At 40.4% G+C, this 22,389-nt stretch overlaps 1 protein-coding gene across 1 annotated transcript; it reads left to right on the top strand.

Moving 5' to 3' along the window:
• Positions 1-341: 341 nt before the first annotated feature.
• On the top strand, positions 342-20,697 carry c9orf72 (C9orf72-SMCR8 complex subunit). The gene is made up of 10 exons (XM_061743038.1): positions 342-543; positions 2,006-2,500; positions 3,846-3,941; positions 8,176-8,240; positions 8,802-8,874; positions 9,512-9,628; positions 10,305-10,540; positions 10,663-10,720; positions 14,493-14,602; positions 19,349-20,697. The coding sequence occupies exons 2-10, from the start codon at positions 2,054-2,056 to the stop codon at positions 19,533-19,535; spliced, it is 1,389 nt and encodes a 462-aa protein (XP_061599022.1). The 5' UTR covers positions 342-543; positions 2,006-2,053; the 3' UTR covers positions 19,536-20,697.
• Positions 20,698-22,389: the final 1,692 nt, after the last annotated feature.

The raw sequence follows: 22,389 nt of genomic DNA, 5'->3' as shown, positions 1-22,389 counted from the left end.
TGTTAAACATATTCACAAGAAAAAAGAATATGTGAACCATTGTTAAAGCACTCAAAGTTATTCTAGTGGAAGTCTGCATCTAAACGCTCTTGAGAGATATGACGCATTTTTATAGGAGCATAACTGAAGGGGGATAGGGGTGCAGCAGCTTACTGGACTAAAGTGAATGTCATTAATTCTGAGTTACACCACCCTCAGTACATAAAACTAGAAGGGAAACATAATATCTTGCCTGCAGATATATCTATTTGTTTTACCAGGCTTCATGTAAGTGAATTTAAGCATCTCGTTTTCTGCAGGTGACCGCTTTGAATAAAAATGACATCATTGAGTCGCTGTTCCCCGCTTGACCGCTAGGGGTCTCTGTTGCCGCTGCGGTTTGAGTGACGTCAGTGTGACGTATGCGGAAGTGGGTGGACCTGACAGCAACAACACTGCAGCTGCATTAAAGCCGCACGAAGCTCAAAAGTGATGATTTATCAGTGACATTTTTAACCTTCTCCCCTAGAAGCGCTGTTTTCTGGTGCTTAAAACACCAAACAAGTAAGTCGTAACGTTGTGATTCAATAGTTTTTTATTATTATAGCGGTTTAGCCCGAGTTAGCGCACGACCACTCATGCTATTTATAGTTACACTTATTATGTTACAAATATTTATTACATGGCTACTTTACGACAATGTAATACACGTCTATTTACACTTATCTTCTTTATTCGGTGAAGAAACAAAACAATACTGGTTCACATCAAGCAGGCATCACAATAGAACCATCTGAAGATGCTGCTGGTCTTATAGGGCTTAATATCTTAATATATTATATCTTAAGTGTGATTTAATAATAAAGGATAAAAAAAACAAAATGATAATAGTAAATATAAATAAATTATGTGGAAGATCAAAAGCTTTTTAAGGAAAGCTTCTTCTCATTAGTGCTTAGTGAAACTGTCATACTCGCATAAAGCATTACGATTTGTTTGGATGAATTTATCAGATACTACGACGGAGTATTAGGGCCAAACTAAGACAAAAAATAAAAAATAAAGTCATAATATTACGAGAATAAAGTCATAATATTAAATATATTATAAATATATAAATAGAACTTCACAAGATGGTCAATATTCCTCATTTTAACACAGGGAGAAGATGCTCTTCCTTTTAAGAGTTCTCCTAAATTATATTCTCATAAATTACGACTTTATTCTCGTAATATTACGACTTTATTCTCGTAATGTTACGACTTTATTCTCGTAATGTTACGGCTTTATTCTCGTTATATTACGACTTTATTCTATTACGACTTTATTCTCGTAATATTATGACTTTATTCTCGTAATTTCCTTTTTTTTTGTCTTAGTTTGGCCCTAATACTCCGTCGTAAGATACAGACCAGTGTGGGTTAACTAAAAATTGTCAGATGACTAGAGCAATACCTCAAACAAATCACTTTCATTTCCTCTTATAGGATTTATACGCGGAAATGATCAGATCAGTGTTTGTTTGTTTGTTTTTACCTTTTTTGTGTGTGTGTTTGCTTGTTTTTTTGAGGCAGTCACATGTTTATAGAGTAAAAACGTGACAGAGAACACCACAACCCATGGATGTTTAGTTTTTTCTTTCTTTACTTTCACTTCTTGCATGCATCAGGTTGTATTTAAGGAAGAACATTATTAGCCACCTAAAGAGATGGAAGAGTATTCATTTGCTTTGTCAGATGTGCTGTGAGGATTTATTCTATTTCACTTAAAACACTTAAAAGATTATTATTTAGTTACTGTTAATAATTTGCAGGAAGTGTCATAACTTTCAATCTCCCACAGTACACTAGTGTGCAGGGACACAGTTGAAGAAAAAGAAAATTGCATTTGATCACATGTCGTTGTTCCTGTTTATAATGCGTTTACTATTGGCAAATCACATTGTTCCCTGATGCTCAAGCATTGACATTATTCCTTTGCTTGTTGCACTTCTGACTGTTATTTTTCCTGTCTTTTTTTTATAAAGGAAGTTTATCATAACAAGCTGTTTCAGGGACATTTCTTGGCTTGTCCAATGTCTTCTGGCTGTCCACCACAATCACCAGCCGTGGCAAAGTCTGAGGTCGCTGTAGATGGAGAATGTCCCCTGCTGGCTGCCACCTTTGCCTACTGGGACAACATCCTGGGTCCACGCGTGCGCCACATCTGGTCACCAAAGGGCGACCAGCTGATGTTCCTCAGCGACGGAGAGGTCACCTTTTTAGCCAACCACACACTCAACGGGGAGATTTTACGAAGTGCTGAGTGCGGAGCTGTGGACGTGAAGTTTTTTGTCCTGGCAGAGAAGGGCGTCATCATCGTGTCTCTGATCTTTGATGGCGAGCTGAAGGGCGATAAGAACACATGTGCCTTGTCCATAATTCTACCTCAGGCAGAGCTGGCCTTCTACCTACCTCTGCACACCATCTGCGTGGAGAGACTGAAGCACGCTATCCGCAAAGGACGCATTTGGATGCAGAAGGTATGCTGCTAATCCTGCTTATCCGTCTGCATTTCCCTCCTGTACTCGGCATTCACAAAGGACCAGACAAATGGCTTACACATAATATTATTAAGTGGGTGTTGAATAATGCCTCACATTTGTTTCACCTGTTAAGAATTGCAGTAGCGTTGGGATTATAATAAAGTTGCATTTTCCCAGGCAGAGGAGAGTTAGTTCATTGGGTCCAAGTCGTCCTTCAGAGGAAATAACCGGCGTACACACAAAACTGAGAGATACGAGACTGATGAGCTCAAAGGGAATCCTTATTCTGGAGAGTGCTTCAATCATATAAACCTGCCTAACTTTATTGGTTTTTATACTGAATTCTTTAAAATACATTAATGGTTATGTGAAAAGTAATCCTCTTTCAGTTCAAAGATTTTATGAATCTGGCCACAAACCAAGTCTCAAAATGAGATAAGTGTAAGAAAAACAAAGGACATACAGTTTAACATTGTGTCATTGTTTATTTGACAAAACTAAGTGTGGGGAAAAAAAGTATATACCATAATTCAATGGCTAAGCTTAAAATAAAAATAGAATGATGGATAAGCGGAATAAAAGGTGATTGATTTTGTAGTTACAAAAATCTATATTTCTCTCTAAAAAAGTAATTAAGCCTTGACTGGTATTTAACTGTAGTGGCAAATCAAAACGCCTCCAGTGTAGGGTTGGAGTTAAAATGGTACAATGTAAAACTAATAAAACTGAAATAATCACTTGGACTCTAATCTCGAAATATTCAGAATCAATAAGCACCAGGGTGGTTGATAGGAAGTTCCAAACTCTTGAAGTGATGATTGATAACCTCCTTGACCTTTTCTTCTAATTTGGACATCTAATCTTATAATTAAAAGATTCTCTTAGTCATTTTGAGATAATGAGTCAAATTACAGAAAAGTTCCCCTGATATTTACTCTTTTTCAAATGCGAAAGGTTTTCTCCTCCGGGGGGCAATTTGTCACATTGTCCTTCCAGATATTAGAAAAATAATTGTGATTAAAATGTATCTGTCGATTCCTCTGCTTTGTGTGACATTTAATTAGAAATGTGATAAGACACGTGGTGGGGGGGGGGGGGCGGTTCTTTTATTACTCTGCGCTGATTGTGGACAAGGGCTGTCGTAATGTAACTGTAGCGTCTTTTATTGTTGCAGCCGTTTCTTCAACACAATCTCAACTGCCTGTAATTCAGAGAAGTAACACTAATGAGTCCTGAGATCCGGCAGTCTCAGCAGCTAATAATTATCGGCGGTTGCCTCGCCTCATCATCTGAGTCTCAAATTTATTTAAGATGGTAATTTCCTCCTTTCTGTTGTCTCCAGGGCTATAATATCATCTCAGTGCTGAGCTTGGAGATTGTCCCAATAATGGAGCTGCTGGCCTCGATGAAATCACACAGCGTGCCTGAAGATATAGACGTAAGCGGCATGCATGTCGGCGCACGAACACTGATTCAATCCTGTTTCTATGATAGTAATTGAGGGCAGCTTGAAAATAAAAGTGTGGAACATTAGTTGTGTTGCAATAAATTACTGCTGGGCATTGATGATGTTTCCACCTTAAATTTAAATGCTTTCAGCAGTAAACTAGGATGTCAGCGTGGAGGCTGAGTTGGTGCCCTGTCATCTCGACATCATGACTGAAAGTAATTGGAAAATATTTGCAGTTATAGCAGCAGCAAAACCCTTTGGAAATGTTTCATTTGTTTGTATTATTATCGTCCTTGTTTTTCAATTTCCAAGTAGTTTTAACGGAACTAGGCTCTGCTTGAATGAACGTGAAAAAAAAAAAAACAGAAGAAAAAATCCACATAAGGAAAATATAAAAAAAAAAAAAAAAACTACAACAAGAAGAAATGTGTGACGAGTGGTTAGAAGCCTATATAGGCTTATATGAAAACCACACCCAAACAATATACTAAAGTTAAGATATTAACAAATCACAATTGCATATTAAATGCAAAAACTGAACATTTCCTGTAAAGGAAAAAGTGAAAAAAAAAATAGGGGGTCCTATTCTAAATCAAATGATTTAGAGAGCAGAGCATTCTTAAGTTTCTTTTTGTACATGGAGAGTAACAAAGATAAATCAATTAAATGTACATAATTGTTCCACATGATAACTGCATGGTATTTAATAGAAAACGGACCACGGGATGTTTTATACAATGGAAGATGAAGTTTCTTAACCGGTAAATCATCAGTGTTATGATTCACTTTAAAGACAAATGTACAGATTTGAAGAATGTTGATGCCATGGATAGTCTAATTGCAATTTAAAGGGGAGCTATTATGGCATCTAATACCTATTTTAAACAGGCCTTGAATGTCTTAAAAACAAGCTTTCGATTGTTTTTGCTAAATAAATTAGAAATTCAGCCTCTGAGCCATGTCTCCAGCATCCCAGTCTCTAACCTCTTTATCTATGCGGGATTCTGAGTGGGCGGGGCTATGATAATGAGGCACTGTGCTGATTGGCTGCCTGAATGATGCGATACACCGCTATGAAAAAATGGCGGAAGCTCCGGCCAGCAGAGTTAGTTGTGGGCGTGGTTTCACGCATCGGAGGCCAACATATGTACTGTACAAACCGGATTCGGTTGAAGTTGGGAAATTGTGTAAAATGTAAATAAAAACAAAATACAATGATTTGACAATCCTTTTCAACCCATATTCAATTGAATACACTACAAAGACAACATATTTAATGCTCAAACTCATAAACTTTATTTTATTTTTCAAATAATAATTAACTTAGAATTTCATGGCTGCAACACATGCAGTAGAAGTTGGGAAAGGGCATGTTTACCACTTCGTTACATCACCTTTCCTTTTAATAACACTCAAACATTTTGGAAGAGAGGAGACTAATTCTCTTAGCTTGTCATGTGGAATTCTTTCCCATTCTTGCTTGATGAAGCGCTTCAGTTGTTCAACAGTCCGGGGTCTTCTGTTGTATTTTACGCTTCATAATGCGCCACACATTTTCAAAGGGAGACAGGTCTGGACTGCAAGCGGGCCAGGGGAGAACCTGGACTCTTTTACTTCGAAGCCACGCTGTTGTAACACGTGCAGAATGTGGCTTGGTATTGTCTTTCTGAAATAAGCAGCGGCGTCCATGAAAAAGACGTGGCTTGGATGGCAGCATATGTTGCTCCAAAATCTGTAGGCCTATGTACTTTTCAGTATTTATGTTGCCTTCACAGAAATGTAAGTCACCCACGCCATGGGAACTAATGCACCCCCAAACCATCACAGATGCTGCTTTGGAACTTTGCGTTGATAACAGTCCGGATGGTTCCGCTTCCTCTTTGGTCCGGAGGACACGACGTCCAGTGTTTCCAAAAACAATTTGAAAAGTGGATTCATCAGACCACAAAACACTTTTCCATTGTGCATCAGTCCATTTTACATGAGCTCAGGCCCAGATAACCCGGCGGCGTTTCTGGATGTTGTTCATAAACGGCTTTTTCTTTGCATGGTAGAGTTTTAACCCGCACTTACTGATGTAGTGACAAACTGTATTTATAGTGGTTTTCTGAAGTTTTCCTGAGCCCATTTGATGATATCCTACACACTCATGTCGGTTTTTAAGGCAGTGCCGTCTGAGGGATCGAAGGTCACGGTCATTCAGTCTTGGTTTCCGGCCGTGGCGCTTACGTGCAGGGATTTCACCAGATTCTCTGAACCTTTTCATGATATTATGGACCGTAGATGTTGAAATCCCTAAATTCCTTGCAATTTTTCTTTGAGAAATATTGTTCTTAAACTGTTCAACTATTTTCTCACGCAGTTGTGGACAAAGTGGTGACCCTCGCCCCATCCTTGCTTGTGAATGACTGAGCATGTTTGGGGAGGCTCCTTTTATACCCAATCATGGTACCCACCTGTTCCCAATTAGCCTGATCACATGTGGGATGTTCCAAATAGGTGTTTGATGAGCTTTTCTCAGTATTTTTTGCTACCTTTCCCAACTTCTACTGGACGTGTTGCAGCCATGAAATTCTAAGTTAATTATTATTTGGCAAAAAACAATTAAGTTTAGGGATGTCCCGATCAGGTTTTTTTGCCCCCGAGTCCGAGTCCGAGTCCTTTGATTTTGAGGACTTGCCGATACCGAGTCCCGATCCGATACTTTTATAAAACAGGCAGCTTGAACATTCTTAAGTCAGTATAAAAAAATGTTATTTTCTTTTTCTTTTTTTTTTTTTTTTTTTAAGCATAGGGCTGCTTCAGCTTCAAAACAAACAGGCGTGCTCTGCGCGCATGCGGTGTGCCGCTCCGAGCCCACTACTCCACGTGTGCGTTGATTTATGGTCCCGCGTCACACCAACGCAGAGCCTTCCGCGACGCGGAACCATAATGTCGGCACCGCAGCTCCGCTTCAGTCCATGGATGTATTATGCTTCAGTCCTGGGGCCTCATCTATAAAGCTTGCTTGCGCAGAAAAAGCGCCTGAAAGTTGCGGAAGCCACCATCTACGCAAAGCCTCGGATCTAAAAAGAAAAAACTAACCAATGGCTGCCGCTCCAAGCCCACTACTCCACGCCGAAGAGGAAAAAAAAAAGTGTTCTGATTAAAATAAGGAAAGTTGGACTACCGTATATAACAATTGCGTTCATAAGGATAAAGTTTTAAAAAAAAATAAAAATTAAAGAAATTGTCTCTTCTCCCCGTGTGTGTCTGCCTGTCATGCACGGGTACTTGGGCGCATGTTGTTTACTTTTAAGCCGGAATTATGGTTCTGCGTCACACCAACGCAGACCCTACGCCGTAGGGTCGGGCGTAGGGTGCGCGTCGCAGCGAACCCTACGCTGTACACTCTGCGTCGGTGCGACGCGGAACCATAAATCAACGCACACGTGGATGTCGGCGCCAGTGAGTATTTTCACCGGACATTTTGACCGGAGAGATTATAAAATACCGGACTTCGGCATATTTTACCGGACAAAGTCCGGCAATTACCGGACAACGGAAACCCTGATATATATATATCCGATTCCTGATCGGCTCATAACGTCCGAGTCCGGATCGAGTCTGCAATCACGTGATCGGCCCCGATTTCCGATCACGTGATCGGATCGGGACAACTCTAATTAAGTTTATCAGTTTGAACATTAAATATGTTGTCTTTGTAGTGTATTCAATTGAATATAGTTTGAGAAGGATTTTCAAATCGTTGTATTTTGTTTTTATTTACATTTTACACAATTTCCCAACTTCAACCGAATCCGGTTTGTAAATCGCATTTTCGTTACGTAACGAAAGGGAGCAGAATCTTATTGGCTCGTAGAAGCCACATCAGACTGGACGGCTCATCCGGGCGGCTGTACAGACACTGCAGAATTTGTTTGCTTTCCTCCTTCTCTGAGTTGGCAGGCTGAGGGGAGACCACTTTATATATGTTAAAGCAAGAGAAAACCTGTTTTTCATAATAGGTCCCCTTTAAAGAAGAGATGTGCACTTGATTCAACACGTTTGTTCCCATCCATCGATTAAATGCAGAAGTTCCCCTGAATATCTTTCTTTATTTTTATGTCCCCATGTCTCGTTTTCTTTGTATCACCGTCCAACGTGTCCTTCAGCTCTTTGTCGTTCTGTAGACTTTTGTTGTCCATCAGTGACTAATTTGTCCCTCTCGTGCTGCGAGCAGATAAAAGACACCGTGCTAAATGATGACGACATCGGCGACAGCTGCCACGAGGATTTCCTCCACAAGTAAGCGATGCAGTGCAGTCACATGCAGAGGGAGAGGATGAACAATGGCCGCTTAACACCCGTCAGCCTCCCGATGATGACTGATGGCTCTCTGTTTAGTCGAGCTTATCTCCTCAGAAAGCACCGGGCCTGAATCTCTCCGCAGTGCCGAGACTCTGGAAAGTCCATTGCGACTGTAAAGCTCCAAATTGCTCGGAGTTGAACAGGATTCGTTAGCGGTGACAATGACAAAGCATCTGGAAAACTAGATCTTGTAGACTTGCTGTGTATTACGCAAGAAAATGTAACTATCTTATTTAAAAGTATTGCTTTTTAAGTGGTTTTTCCAAGAATATACCAAGAGGGCCGGATCATGGTGCTGTGAGTTAAATATATATTTTAGCATTGCTACACCAGTTTACAGTATCTTTCCCCTTGCTTCTCTCTCTGATATGATCTCACGTTCTCTTCTGTGTACATCCTCCCAAATACGCTTCCCCTTGATTTCAGTAATGACTCCTAGAAGTTTAGATGATGCTGTTGAAACAAAGCGAGTCTAATCTGAATGTTTGTCTGCCGTAGAGCCGTCAGTTCTCACCTGCAGACGTGTGGCTGCTCCGTGGTGGTTGGAAGCAACCCAGACAAAGTAAACAAGGTACTTTTATTCAATTACTAGCATCATGCAGACATTTCTTTTGCAGCTATACGCTTTGATTTCTTTTTTTATTTAGTTTCTAATGCCTCGCTGATTGTGTTTAGTCGTCCCCACAAGGGCTTTTAAGTGTTTGCGAAGTGGTTCTGTTACTGGAAGCAGTTCCTGCTATTACTTTCTTGAGAAACGTACAAGTTGCACAGGAATGACAAATAAACTGTGAAAACATACAGGTTTCCTGATATAAGAGAAGATAAAGTTGCTGGTTGAAATTGAGTTTACCCTCTTTGCATCTTTTTCAGAGTGAAAATCAAAAGTTTTCTCTGAATTAATTTGCAGTCTTATTGGCTTGAAGCCTAATTTAAGCACCAAATAAATCATTTTTTCCCCCTCAAATTCGACAGCTCGCCTCCAGCTTAATGTCCGATTGAGAGCTTTAACCAGCAGTGTTTTCCCTGGTTTCTTTTGAAAAACTTTTGAGCTGAATCATTGCTTAGTTTTGTGCTGACTGTGTGACTGAGCTTGGAAAACACAGAGGGTTGTCGTGCACGCCGTCCTACATCTCCACGGGGCTTCAAATACCTTTGCAAATGTGGAAATGTAAACACCTAAACCCAGATGTCTGAACGCGCTCTTGCAGATTGTGCGGACGCTCTGCCTCTTCCTCACCCCGGCCGAGAGGAAGTGCTCTCGCCTCTGCAGGTCCAGCTCTTCCTTCAAATACGACACCGGCCTGTTCATTCAGGGTCTGCTCAAGGTTCGCTGTTCTACGTTCTAACAGTTTCTTTCTCAGATCAGGGACGACGGTGAGGTCTGGTTGTATTTTAGATTCAGACAATGCTGTTATATATTTTTATATATATATATATGTGTGTATACAGGACTGTCTTAGAAAATTTGAATATTGTGATAAAATTCTTTATTTTCTGTAATGCAATTCAAAAAACAAAAATGTCATACATTCTGGATTCATTACAAATCAACTGAAATATTGCAAGCCTTTTATTATTTTAATATTGCTGATTATGACTTACAGTTTAAGATTAAGATTCCCAGAATATTCAATTTTTTTGAGATAGGATATTTGAGTTTTCTTAAGCTGTAAGCCATGATCAGCAATATTAAAATAATAAAAGGCTTGCAATATTTCAGTTGATTTGTAATGAATCCAGAATGTATGACATTTTAGTTTTTTTAATTGCATTACAGAAATTCACAATATTCTAATTTTCTGAGACAGTCCTGTATATGTGTGTATATTTTTATATATATATATATATATATATAAAACCCATAATTGCCCAATGATTAATGTGATTAATGGGTATTAGCATTATAAACGGTGTAGCGTGTCTGAATAAAACGTTCATCCGGAGCTGAGTAAACGTTGGGTTGCCAGGTCTGATAATAATCCTCTCGGTTCTGTTCCTCAGGACTCCACAGGCAGCTTCGTTCTGCCGTTCCGCCAGGTGCTCTACTCGCCGTACCCCACCACGCACATCGACGTGGACATCAACACAGTCAAGCAGATGCCGCCGTGCCACGAGCACACGTACAACCAGCGGCGCTACATGCGCTCTGAGCTGAGCGCTCTCTGGAAGACGGACAGCGAGGACGACATCCCTCCGGACACGGTGATTCACACCGATGAAACCTTCACCCCCGACCTGTGAGCGTGGACCGCCGGCAGTTTTCTGTCACGTAGCCCTTTGTGTAATATTTAAGATGAGCCGTTCAAATTTAAAAATGCTGTTGATCATTCATTTTTCTTTTTTTCTTTTTAAATTTCAGGAATATATTCCAAGATGTCATGCATAGGGACACTTTGGTGAAGTGTTTTATTGATGAGGTGAGAATATAGAGACATTTCTGTTGTGTTTTGTATTGCATGCTTTGAGGAACAGTTATAATTAAAGCTGCAAGCAGCGATGAACGGGCCCTCGCACCCTTGTGCACGTTCAGGCGTGCTGCAGTGGAAGCTTGTATGACTTGCATGTAGATTCTTCAGGCCTGGACATTTAGCGGATGACACCAGTCACGACTCTATATCAAACCATTCAAAAGTTATGGCAGAAAGTAGGAACTATCACATATGGACCAATCAGATGAAGGGGGGTCGCGTTTTTTGGCATCTAGCGTCGCCACGGTAACGCTTTTGACTGAGAAAAGTAAAGCGCGTTGTCGCAGGATGGAGACGCACATTTTGATGTATAACAAACCTGGGTGCAAATTACGGTTCGGGCCGTGTTAACTGCCGAAGGAATGGCCTAAATTGCGCCAAAATTACACGATTAATTAAAAATAGCCGACTTCCTGTTCGGTTTCGGCCATGGCGCTAAGAGACTTTTCTTTAAGTTGCGCCATGATACAGGTGTGTACCGATTTCCGTGCATGTACTTGTACATCAAACCGTATTGTGGGGCTTGAGGCACAAAGTTTTCTAGGGGGCGCTGTTGAGCCATTTTGCCACGCCCATTGATGCAAACGATTAAATATCAAATTTTTCGCCAGGCCTGGCTTGCATGCAAAATTTGGTGACTTTTGGGGCATGTTTAGGGGGACAAAAAGGCTGTCCTTTCGTCAGAAAAACGAGAATAAAGAAGAATTCTGTAGGAAAAAATTCCTACGGATACAATAGGGCCTTCGCACTGTAAGTGCTCGGGCCCTAATTATCACTTAAAGGAGCTTGAGGCTCCTTTTAAGAAATGAGACTCTAGCGCCACCCTTCACCACGACGGCCGTTGGGGGTACTGCAGCCAACAGTGAAGCCGGCACGGGAGAACGGGGAGAACGGGGAGAACGCGCATGCAGCATCATGTGACGTCACATCCGCAGCCCAGCGCGGGAAATTCGGGACCGAATTGCAGCACATTTTGCAGCACACAGCCTGTTCAAGGCAAAGGAGAGATACACTAGAGGGCTCATTCTTTTGGGTTTGGAACGCTTCATCTGACATTATTACTAGAAAACTTAAAATGTATACGGATTTTTTTCATAAATCTTGCATCAATCCGGCCTCAAGCTCCTTTAAAGTTAAAAAAAATAGATAGGAATAGATAGAAATACACTGTTTTTAAGCATTAAAGTTGAACAACACCCACCAGGACCCTTAATGTTTCCAACAGCAGAGAACAAACGATAAATGAAGCTGACTTCATTTATTTTGACTTTAATTCAACTCAATTCAATTATATTATATTTATATAGCGTCTATTACAACAGAATTTGCCTCTAGGTGCTTTCCAGAGACTTAGAACATGACCCCCGAGCAATTATTACATAAACAATGGCAGGTAAAAACTCCCCTAGTGGGAGAAAAACCTTCAGCCAAACAGCGGCAGGAAAAACTGAGCAGAGCAGGAAAAGGGAGATCAGAAAAAGAGGATGAGGAACAGAGAGAGGAGAGACACAGACACTATGGCTGGCTGGTTCACTACAGGGATGACTATAGAAACAGATGTAGACAGCAGACACTGAGGTGATCACAGGGGGGACATCAGGTCAGGATGTCAGTAAGTATCCAACAGGGATCTATACAATTGACCTTTTCCCCCGGGCTCTGTCAGGGCTGCCCTTTATCCCCGATTCTGCTTTCATGGACCAAATCTCTAAGGTCAGCCGAGGGATGGAGGATTTCCAGTTGGTGGCATAAGGGTTGAATTTGTCCTTGTTACACAGAAAATAAAAATGTTCTCACCTGAGAGGTTCACAGCTGAGTGTGAAGTGACGGGGATGAAAATCAGCACCTCTAAATCTGAAACGATGGTGCTCTGCGTGGGAAAACAGTGGAATGCCCTCTGCAGGCTGGGAGTGAGGTTCTGTTTCTAATTACCGCTCACCCCGGTACTGGGCTCACCTGGGTTCATGAGCTGTAGGGAGGCCGAAAGGTCGAGATCACGGGTTCAAGGGGCTGGACTCATTCAGGAGAGACTTGGGAAAGAATCACTGCTCCTCCACACTGAGAGGAGCCAAATGGGGGATTCAGGGATCTGATTAGGATGATCGTGTCCCTGGGGGGGCAGGTTTCAGACATTTCCAGCAAGGAGAAGGTCTTGAGGGAGACCTCAGACACAATGGAAAGTGTATATTTCTCCGCCGGCCTGGGTACACCGTGGTGTCTTCCCGGAGGAGGTGGCTGGGGAGAAGGTTATCTGGGTCTCACTGCTAATTCTGTGTCCTCACGACACAAATAAGCGGATGTTAATGGACGGATTGAGGGATTCTAATTATCTGACTTCTTGGTCGGTTAGTCGTTATCTGATTTTTGACTCACAATTAAGTGCCAGTTGTGTTTTTTTAGTATCTGCAAACAGAAAAAAAAAACACAACACTATGATTTATATTCTTAAAATATAACTGTTACTGTTAAAACTCTTGAAAAAAAATCATGTTCTAATTACAAAAAAGTTATGTTCTAATTACAAACACCAGGAAGCTGGACCATATTACACCGGTCATGAAATCACTACACTGGCTTCCAGTGAGTCAAAGGATAGAGTTTAAAATCTTACTGCTGGTCTACAAAGACCTGAATGGTTTTGGACCAAAATCCATGCTGGATCTGTTAGTTCCTATGAAGCTCCCAGACCCCTGAGGTTCATCTGGATCTGGTTTGTTGTGGTTCCAGAACCAGAACCAAGCAAGGTGAGGCAGCGTTCAGTTATTCTGCTCCTCACCGGTGGAACAAACTTCCTGTAGACCTGAGGTCTGCTCCAACTGTCAGCTCCTTTAAATCAGGCCTAAAAACATTACTCTTTACTGAAGCGTACTCTTAAAATAAATACTTACCTGCTGTACTCTACTGCCCTTACTTTTAACAACTTGCGCTTTTTATTATTTTACCTCTTTTCTTATCATTTCATTTCATTTTATTTGTTATTTATTCAATTTTATTTCATTGTATTATTATTTCTTATGTCTATTACCCTTTTTAATTGACTTGTTTCTGTTTAATTGTGTCTTGCTGCTTTTAATGTTGATGTAAAGCACTTTGAATTACCGCCGCCCTAGTGGCTCCTGGAGCTTTTTCAAAAATGTTTGACCTTTTTTTTCCTTTTTTCTTTTTTTTCTTCTTTTTTCTTTTTTTTTCTCTTTTTCTTCATTTTTCCTTTCCTATTTTAATCTCGACATTTCAACTTTTTTCTCGAAATTTCCACTTTTTTCTCAACATTTCGACTTTTTTCTCGACATTTCGACTTTCTTCTCGACATTTCAAATTTTTTCTCGACATTTCACATTTTTTCTCGAGATTGTCCTTCAACATTAATCTCGACATTTCGACTTTTTTCTCGACATTTCGACTTTCTCGACATTTCAAATTTTTTCTCGAAGTGCATAATGAAAAATAAATCTTCCCCCAGTTATAACTAATATAGATACATGCAGCATGTGTTGCCTTCATTCTAAGGCTTATACAAGACTTCATTTTTTGCGGCTCCAGACATATTTGTTGTTTGTGTTTTTGGTCCAATATGGCTCTTTCAACATTTTGGGTTGCCGACCCCTGTGCTATACAAATAAACTTGCCTTGCCACGTGTAAGAATTTTTGTTCCTCTCAAGATAAACGCTATTTCTTTCCCCCCAGCCCGAACACTAATTGACTTCCTGTGCTGTTCCCCAGGTGTTCATGCTGAAGCCAGGACTGTCCCTGCGGAGCACCTACCTGGCCCAGTTCCTGCTGCTGCTCCACAGGAAGGCCCTCACGCTGCTCAAGTACATTGAGGACGAAACGTAAGAGACGTCGCTAAGACCTAAAGCCAAATGCCATGAAGTTATTGGCGATCAGAACACACTTCCAGTGCCTCACAAAAACTATGGGTAAATGTGAAGGCAAAAAGGACCGGAATTATCTGTTTTTCTGCATTTGTTATTGCTTTGAATTTGCGACTGCGTCATTGTCTCGCCATGAACACACAGCAAGAGGCACAAGCCTTGGAATCAACATACCCTTTGGTTTCTGCATGTCTTAATGATTTGACTTTTATTTGCAAACTTATGGAATGACTGGGACTTTGGAAACATGCGTTAGTGCTGGGCTGGACTAGGAACCAGTTAAAACAGACTTTAAACGCCACTGGACAAAGGTGCATTCAGATTCAGATTACTTTTATTTGCCATTTGTGTTAAAAACACATAGGAATTTGTCACGGTGGTGACAGTGTGCACGTTCAGTATATTATTTTCACATATAAATAAATAAATAACAGACACAAAAACACCACAGTGAGGGACTAAACAATAAGTACGGAAGAGTATTAGGGCCATGCAAGGGAAAAAATATTTGAGAGGGGAAGATTTTTTTTTATTGTGCACTTCAAGAGAAAATCGAAGTTTTGTGAATAAAGTCGAAATTTTGCCTTTTTTCTCAACATTTCGACTTTTTTCTCGAAATTGTACTTCAACGTTATTCTCGACATTACGCCTTTTTTCTCGACATTTCACCTTTTTTCTCAACATTTCGACTTTTTCTCGAAATTTTGACTTTTTTCTCGAAATTGTATTTCAACATTAATCTCAACATTTCGACTTTTTTCTCAACATTTCTTCTTTTTTCTCGAAATTTTGACTTTTTTCTCGACATTTCGACTTTTTTCTCGAAGTGCATAGTGAAAAAAAAATCTTCCTCCTCTAAAATATTATTTTTATTTTTCTCCTGCCTGGCCCTAATACTCTTCCGTAGATAAGGCATATATTTTAGTCCGGTTTTAGTTTTTTTTTAAGTGACACCGGTGACCAGTGCCAGTGTCACTTAGTAGTGGGAGGGGGGAGACCTGAGTCCTTGGTCAGCCTGGCGGCTGAGGGGAAGAAGCTGAGTCTGGCGGGCTTTGACAGCCTTAGGTAGTCTCAGCCTCCTACCAGAGGGGAGGACGGTGAAGAGGCCATGGCCAGGGTGAGAGGGATCGGCCATGATCTTCCTAGCCCCTTCTCAATGCCCTGGAGTCGTACAGGGACTTCAGGGAGGGCAAAGGGGCAGCCAATCATTCTCTCTGCAGAGCGTGTCACTCGCTGCAGCTTGTGGAGATCCCTTGCAGCTGTAGCGGGGAACCAGGTGATGATGGCGTGGGTAATAATGGATTCAATGATGGCCGTGTAAAACTGGGCCATCATGGTCCTTGGCAGCCTGAACTTCCTCAACTGACGGAGGAAGAACAGTCTTTTCTGGGTCTTTTTCAGGAGGGTCGTGGAGTTCAGTTCCCACTTCAAGACCCTGGTGATGTTGATTCCCAGAAAGCGGAAAGAGTCCACAGAGTCCACCAGTGTGTCTCCCAGCATGATGGGACGGGGAGGGGCTGCGTTCCTCCTGAAGTCCACCACCATCTCCACTGTCTTGCGGGTGTTAAGCTCCAGGTTGTTGTGGCAGCCGCTCAATCTCCCTCCTGTAAGGTCACACCTTGAGATGAGGTCCACCAGGGTGGTGTCGTCCGCAAACTTTAGGAGCTTGACCGAGGGGTGGAGGGAAACGCAGCTGTTGGTGTACAGGGAGAATAGGAGAGGGGACAGAATGCAGCCCTGCGAGGAGCCGGTACTGGTGGACCTGGGGCTGGAGATGCACTTCCCCAGCTTCACCCGTTGGGACCTGTTGGTAAAGAAGTCCATGATCCACCTCCTAGTGGAGACTGGGACCTGCAGCAGGGAGAGCTGGTTCTCCAGGACGGATGGGAGGATGGTGTTGAAGGCGCTGCTGAAGTCCACAAACAGGAAGCTGACGTGGTTGCCTACAATATCCAGATGTTCTAGTGCGTAGTGCAGAGCCATGTTCGCAGCATCCTGCATCGGGTCCAGCGCTCCAGGACCTTCATGACAACAGAGGTCAGGGTGACGGGTCTGTTGTCATTGAGGCCCGTAACCTTGGCCTTCTTGGAAACGGGAATGATGGTTGAGGCCTTGAAGCATGCTGGGACGTGACCGAGCACCAGCGAGGTGTTAAAGAGAAGTGTATGTTCTGACCCTTTTGCATGCAATTGCTTAATTAAATCTACTAAAATCTGGATAATTTATCAAGTCTTATTCTTGGTGACTTAGACACTCAGTTTCCGTCCAGATATTCACCTAGTTGGAAAAAACATATTAAAGAGCATTTAATGGGTTTTTCCACAACAGTAGCACCATAAATGTATCTCCTGTCAGATGGTACATAGGAATCTGATTCCAACACTCAATATTCCCATCACTCCTTTATGGCAGATGAGTAAGACATATTTAACAAATTAATAACGGCAACGTGACATGATCTAATGTTCTGTTATAAGCCATGCTGTGGGATCTCTGACGAAGAATAAGCTGTTTGTGATTGTTAAATACTTCACACCATCAGACTTTAATTAGATCCCTATCTTGTGCTTAAAGGAAGCTTTTGATGAGACAATGAAAAGATTTCCCTCTTTGCACGCTGTTCAAACGCATTTCTGCCCAACAATCCTATCATCCAATCCAATCCACTTTATTTATAAAGCACATTTTAAGAAAAATGTGCTATATAAATAATCTGCGTGTTTTGTTTTGTGTTTTGCTTTTAAAGCCACAGCATTTTTTTACATTTTATTTTTACAGTTTCACTAGAGAAAATAGCTGTGAAAATGTGAAGACATTTACACCTTTTGCAGGCATTTGGGGCTTTAGTGTATTGACAGCCAATTCATTTAAACTTCTTGAGAATTCATAACAAAAAGGGCTCTAGAGTGTGGCACTTGTCAAACTCGTGAGGAGCTGAATAGCAAAGAAATCTTTCAAAAACACTTCTCACATGAGAAGTGATAAACAAAATCAAAAAGGGGGGGGGGGGTGGGGGGGGGGTGGTGTATTCTGCAAACACACTGCAGTCGTTTTGAAAAGGGGATAATGTGCAGATGATTTATTAAGCTCTGCTCAGATCAATGTGCTATGAGCATAATTAATAGATACAGGAGGAAAGCAATTTCGCCCCTGATTTGTATGAGATGCGAGAAGGAAGTGGGAAGAGGGGCCCGGTGGTGCAGCTGCACCGGGTGATGAATTCTCCGCATCACCTCACAATGACAGCTTCCTCACTTTACAGCGCGAGAATATTGTCTTGAGCAGGAAACTGATAACGCAGTTTGTGCCATGTCCTTCACGAGAGCTCAATTAATGAGAGAAAATGAGTTAGGGGCATCACATGCCATGATGGTCATCATGGCATCATCAGAATACTGAATAGTGTTTTTATGACCATCCCGCAAGAACATCTGATTTCTCTGCCACGCGCTCACTCCTATACCCCTTTAAGTCAAGCTGCACTTGGAAAACGTTACACTCTCCACTTTTGAATTGAATTGAATTGAATTTAAATTTTATTTCGAACATGAAACAGTAGTGAAAACAAAACAAAACAATAATAATCAATAATCAATAAATGATAAATAAATGTAAATAAGAAAAAAAAAGACAAAAATATAATTAAAAACCTGCATCCATCATAATTAACATGCTCAAAAAGGAGTAGGAAGAAGTAAAAACGTATTAAATCCTGCCCCCTAAACTCTATTTCATTATAATCAAAATTAATTTAATATCTATACAAAAAAACAAAAGATATCTTTTGTTTTTTTATTAAATTTTTCCGCTAAATTGAATAAATCAATAATCCATAAATGATAAATAAATGTAAATAAGAAAAAAAAAAGACAAAAATATAAATAAAAACCTGCATCCATCATAATTAACATGCTCGAAAAGGAGTAGGAAGAAGTAAAAACTTATTAAATCCTACACCCTAAACTCTATTTCATTATAATCAAAATTTATTTAATTTCTATACAAAAAACAATAGATATCTTTTGTTTTTTAATTAAATTTTTCCGCTAAATTGAATAAAACTGCACATTTGATTTTATATTCATGCTTTTAGTCCCATCAAGGTTACAGTAGCCGCTTTCTGGCTTTGCTCCAGAACCACATTCATGAGCAATTTAAATTTTCTAGACTCTCTGGTCCCCCACATCCTCTGAACCTTTTTCTGCACCCCCCCCTGCAGCGACCGGGTCATGGCTCCATCTGGGCGTGACTCATCTCCTTCTGTGCTCCACAACAGCGTGCTGACCTTCCCCACCACTGATGCCTCCACAGATCCTTGCTGGGAGTTTTTTTTTATTGTTTTTCTTGTCCTCCAATAACGTGCTTGAAATTATTCCAGAATGGTAATTCTGCCACGTAGAAATGGTTTTCTGGGCAAATCTGAATTCTGAGATGAATTAAAAAATAACTTGTGTTAAAGCGGTGTTGTTTGTGTTCCTGCCAACAGCTAGAGGTCTAAGGGCATGCTATTTTACAGGTGCGTTGACAGGTTTGTTTATGCAAAGTTTGCATCCTGCAGCAGCATACATAATTCATCCCGGCGTGGCATTCCTGTGCACAGCTGTAACCCCGACTAAATGCTAATACAGGTGGTCTGACTCTGAGTTTAACAAGTTAGTAGCAGTTGCTCAGTAATGTGTTACCTCTATTCTTTTCTTTCATCAGGCAAAAAGGCAAGAAGCCATTCCGCTCACTGCGAAACTTGAAAACGGACCTGGACCTGGCAGCGGAAGGAGACCTGAACATCATCATGGCGTTGGCTGAGAAGCTGAGGGCCGGACTTCACTCGTTTGTGTTCGGGAAGCCGTTCTACACCAGCATGCAGGAGCGGGACGTTCTCATGAGCTTCTGACCTCCGTCGCTCCTTAACACTCTGCCTTTTGGACATTTTTGTTTTTAATTGTTACACTGAAAGCCTGCATGTTGATACAAGGCTACCATGAACCAGAGTCTGCGTTACTGCTTTCCTTGTTCCTTTTTTTAAAAAAAGATTCTCATTATTTCTGTATTTCAATTGATGGCAGATGCGATTTCACAGACTGATTGTTACTGCTGTTATGAGCCATCACAGCTGGATATATTTCCTTTATCAACAGGAAGCATAACGTTTTTAGAGCTTATTTGGAGCTGGATCATTTATTAATGTGTCGTAAACCTGGATTCAATATGAATAGAAATTGACTGAGGTGCCAACGGAAACCGTAACGGTTTAGTTTAAAGAGTATTAATCAGTGAGTTGTTGTTTCCTCCAGGGCCCGTGTTCCACAACGATCACAGCTGGCTTTTTAGCCTCTTAAACTTGTGGATAGTATTATTTATTTTTATTTTAAATAATTGGTGTGTGTTGAATGTTAATTGTGCAGCTTGCAGGCATCACAAGTAGGATGTGAGTAATCTCAAAGCACTTGGGCTTCACAGGCGATAAAAGAAAAAAAGCACTGTCAATTAAATCGTATCCCAACGCCCCCTGAAAAAGCACATCTGTGTGTTTATATGTCTGCATGTCATTTTCTTTGCTTAATGTTTTATTTCCACAGACTGCACCAACATCATTTTCAGCAAAATGCATGCACTTTTGGATTCTGATGGGATTTATGCCATTTTTACACGCTGTTTAAGATTCTAAAAGTTAAATAATTAATAATTAACACTACGCAAGTCGCATATCATTTTTGCATTGCTTTAGACTATTCTTTTATATATTACCAAAAATCTGAGGCATACTGTCTCAAAGTGATGTGGAAAAACTGTAATGACATCAAAGTTTGATCAGTGCCGCCAGGGGAGTTCACCTTTGAATTTATGCTTTTTATACCATTTTTATTAGCTTTTATTATTTGCCAGTTTAAATATGTTTGTGCTTTTTCTTGTTTTCCTCTGTAAAGTACTTTGCATTTCAATTGTGATTTGGAAAATGTGCTATTTAAATAAAACTGAATTGATCTGAAGATGAAAGCAGCTGATGAATATACATTTAAGTTTTCAAGATTTTGCTTTGATTGAAATAAAACTGTCAAGAAAGTGATCAAAGTGTAGACTTTCAGTTTTACATGAAGAGGTTGCAAAACAGTATCACATTCATCATTTGGGTTAGAGCCACTTTAGCAATGTACCTCCATTTTTAGGTGCTCAGAAGTATGTGGACAAATGACTGAAAAGAAGTGAATGTTGAATGATGAATGGAGCAGAGATCCAAAAGCAAGTGAAGGGACCTCATTAGGCTGAGAAAGATGACATAACTCTTTAAAAAAAAAATGGCCCAAATCAACAATTCGGCACATTCTCAATAAGAAAAAGAGGGCTTTAAGACCACAGAAGACAATAAAAGAACCACTTTCTTTGGTGCAGATGGACATTTCCACGCCTGCAGAAGTCAGGATAAATCCTGAATGTTAATGACGTTCAAACAATAACATTCAAGAACTAGAAAGCCAGAGCAGACCTTACCAGGAAACATCTAAAAAAAAGCCTGTCATCCATCAGATTCTTGGAACCACATGTGGGGCTTCAACCTGTTAGAGGATAGATTTCAATATAATTCAAGCGTCACACTTTGATCATGTTTTCCAGTTAGTGACGAAGTGAAAGTGGCAGCAGTGAAGGCCCGGCAAGACGTTTGCAGGGAAGAAACTCAGACTGGTCATGTCCAAACTTCAGGCAGTCATTGACTGCAAAGGATTTACCTCCATCTATTAAAAAGGAAGGTTATATTTACGGTAATGTCACTTCATCCAAACACTTTTGAGCCCCTGAGGGTGGTGTGGTGTTTCGTCATACTTTTTTAAGCCCCTCAGATTAAAGCTGAAATTGTACACTTTAATCATGTCTCGATGGTTTAAGTTTTAATGTTGTGGCCACGTATAAATCATTGTCTAAACCCTTTTGGGCCCATCTGTGGTTACAGCAAATCTAAAGCTGAAGGCCTCTGATCAGAAGGGTTTAGTCACCTTCAGATATCAGGCTAAACTCAGATTCAAGGTGAGTTATGGAGCCTGAGAGGCGACTAGGAGTCACCCTGTGTAGAGACTCGGGTATTTAAAGTTAGATCAGTTGAATAAGAACTGAAATGAATAATCACATAACTCATTACTGTAAAGCTCTTTTTAGTGAAATGTTAATTTCATATCTCTCCACACACTGTTGGGTGTTTCTGATAGGATAGACTGGATTCACCTGCTTTTATGTAAAAATGTTCTCTTCTTTCCTCACAAAGTCTTTTGTCAATCAAGATAAACAGGATCGAGCCATGTAAACGTAGTCGTTGTGACTGCGTTTACAGATGTAAATCGGTGTTCAGTAAATAAGCAGTTCACCCCGTTCGACTGGTGGAACCGGGTTAGGAAAAAACTACCTTGCTTTAAAATATTTGTGATTTTTTTTCTCCCTCTCACATGATTAACATTTTAAGTATGTAAACTCTATTTAGATTAAAGTTGGGACATTTTCTTAAATAAAAAAAAATAAAAAAATCTGTAATATGCTTGAAGAGAAATTATGAGAATTAGACTTGGCTTTATAAATAACTGTCCTGGAAGGTTCTTCGTTTGGCAGAATAATTTGTGACAGGTCAACGTGCAAGAAATGTACAGAAAAGTAAAACATCTTTAAAAGAAAATTGGAGTCATATCACATAAAAATGTGAAATATTAATGTTCTAACCATATATTTTTTACATTTGTACATCTTATCATGTTATTACAATATAT

Source organism: Cololabis saira, chromosome 16 (genome assembly GCF_033807715.1).
Source record: "Cololabis saira isolate AMF1-May2022 chromosome 16, fColSai1.1, whole genome shotgun sequence".
Lineage (NCBI taxonomy): Eukaryota > Metazoa > Chordata > Actinopteri > Beloniformes > Belonidae > Cololabis > Cololabis saira.
This window is presented reverse-complemented; position numbering and strand designations above follow the sequence as displayed.

Bases quoted from the DNA above. Each gene is read 5' to 3' on its own strand.
- c9orf72 (XM_061743038.1), top strand. From the start codon at position 2,054: ATGTCTTCTGGCTGTCCACCACAATCACCAGCCGTGGCAAAGTCTGAG. The intron at 8,875-9,511 runs GTACTTTTATTC...GCGCTCTTGCAG, and splicing joins ACCCAGACAAAGTAAACAAG to ATTGTGCGGACGCTCTGCCT. The intron at 9,629-10,304 runs GTTCGCTGTTCT...TCTGTTCCTCAG, and splicing joins TCATTCAGGGTCTGCTCAAG to GACTCCACAGGCAGCTTCGT.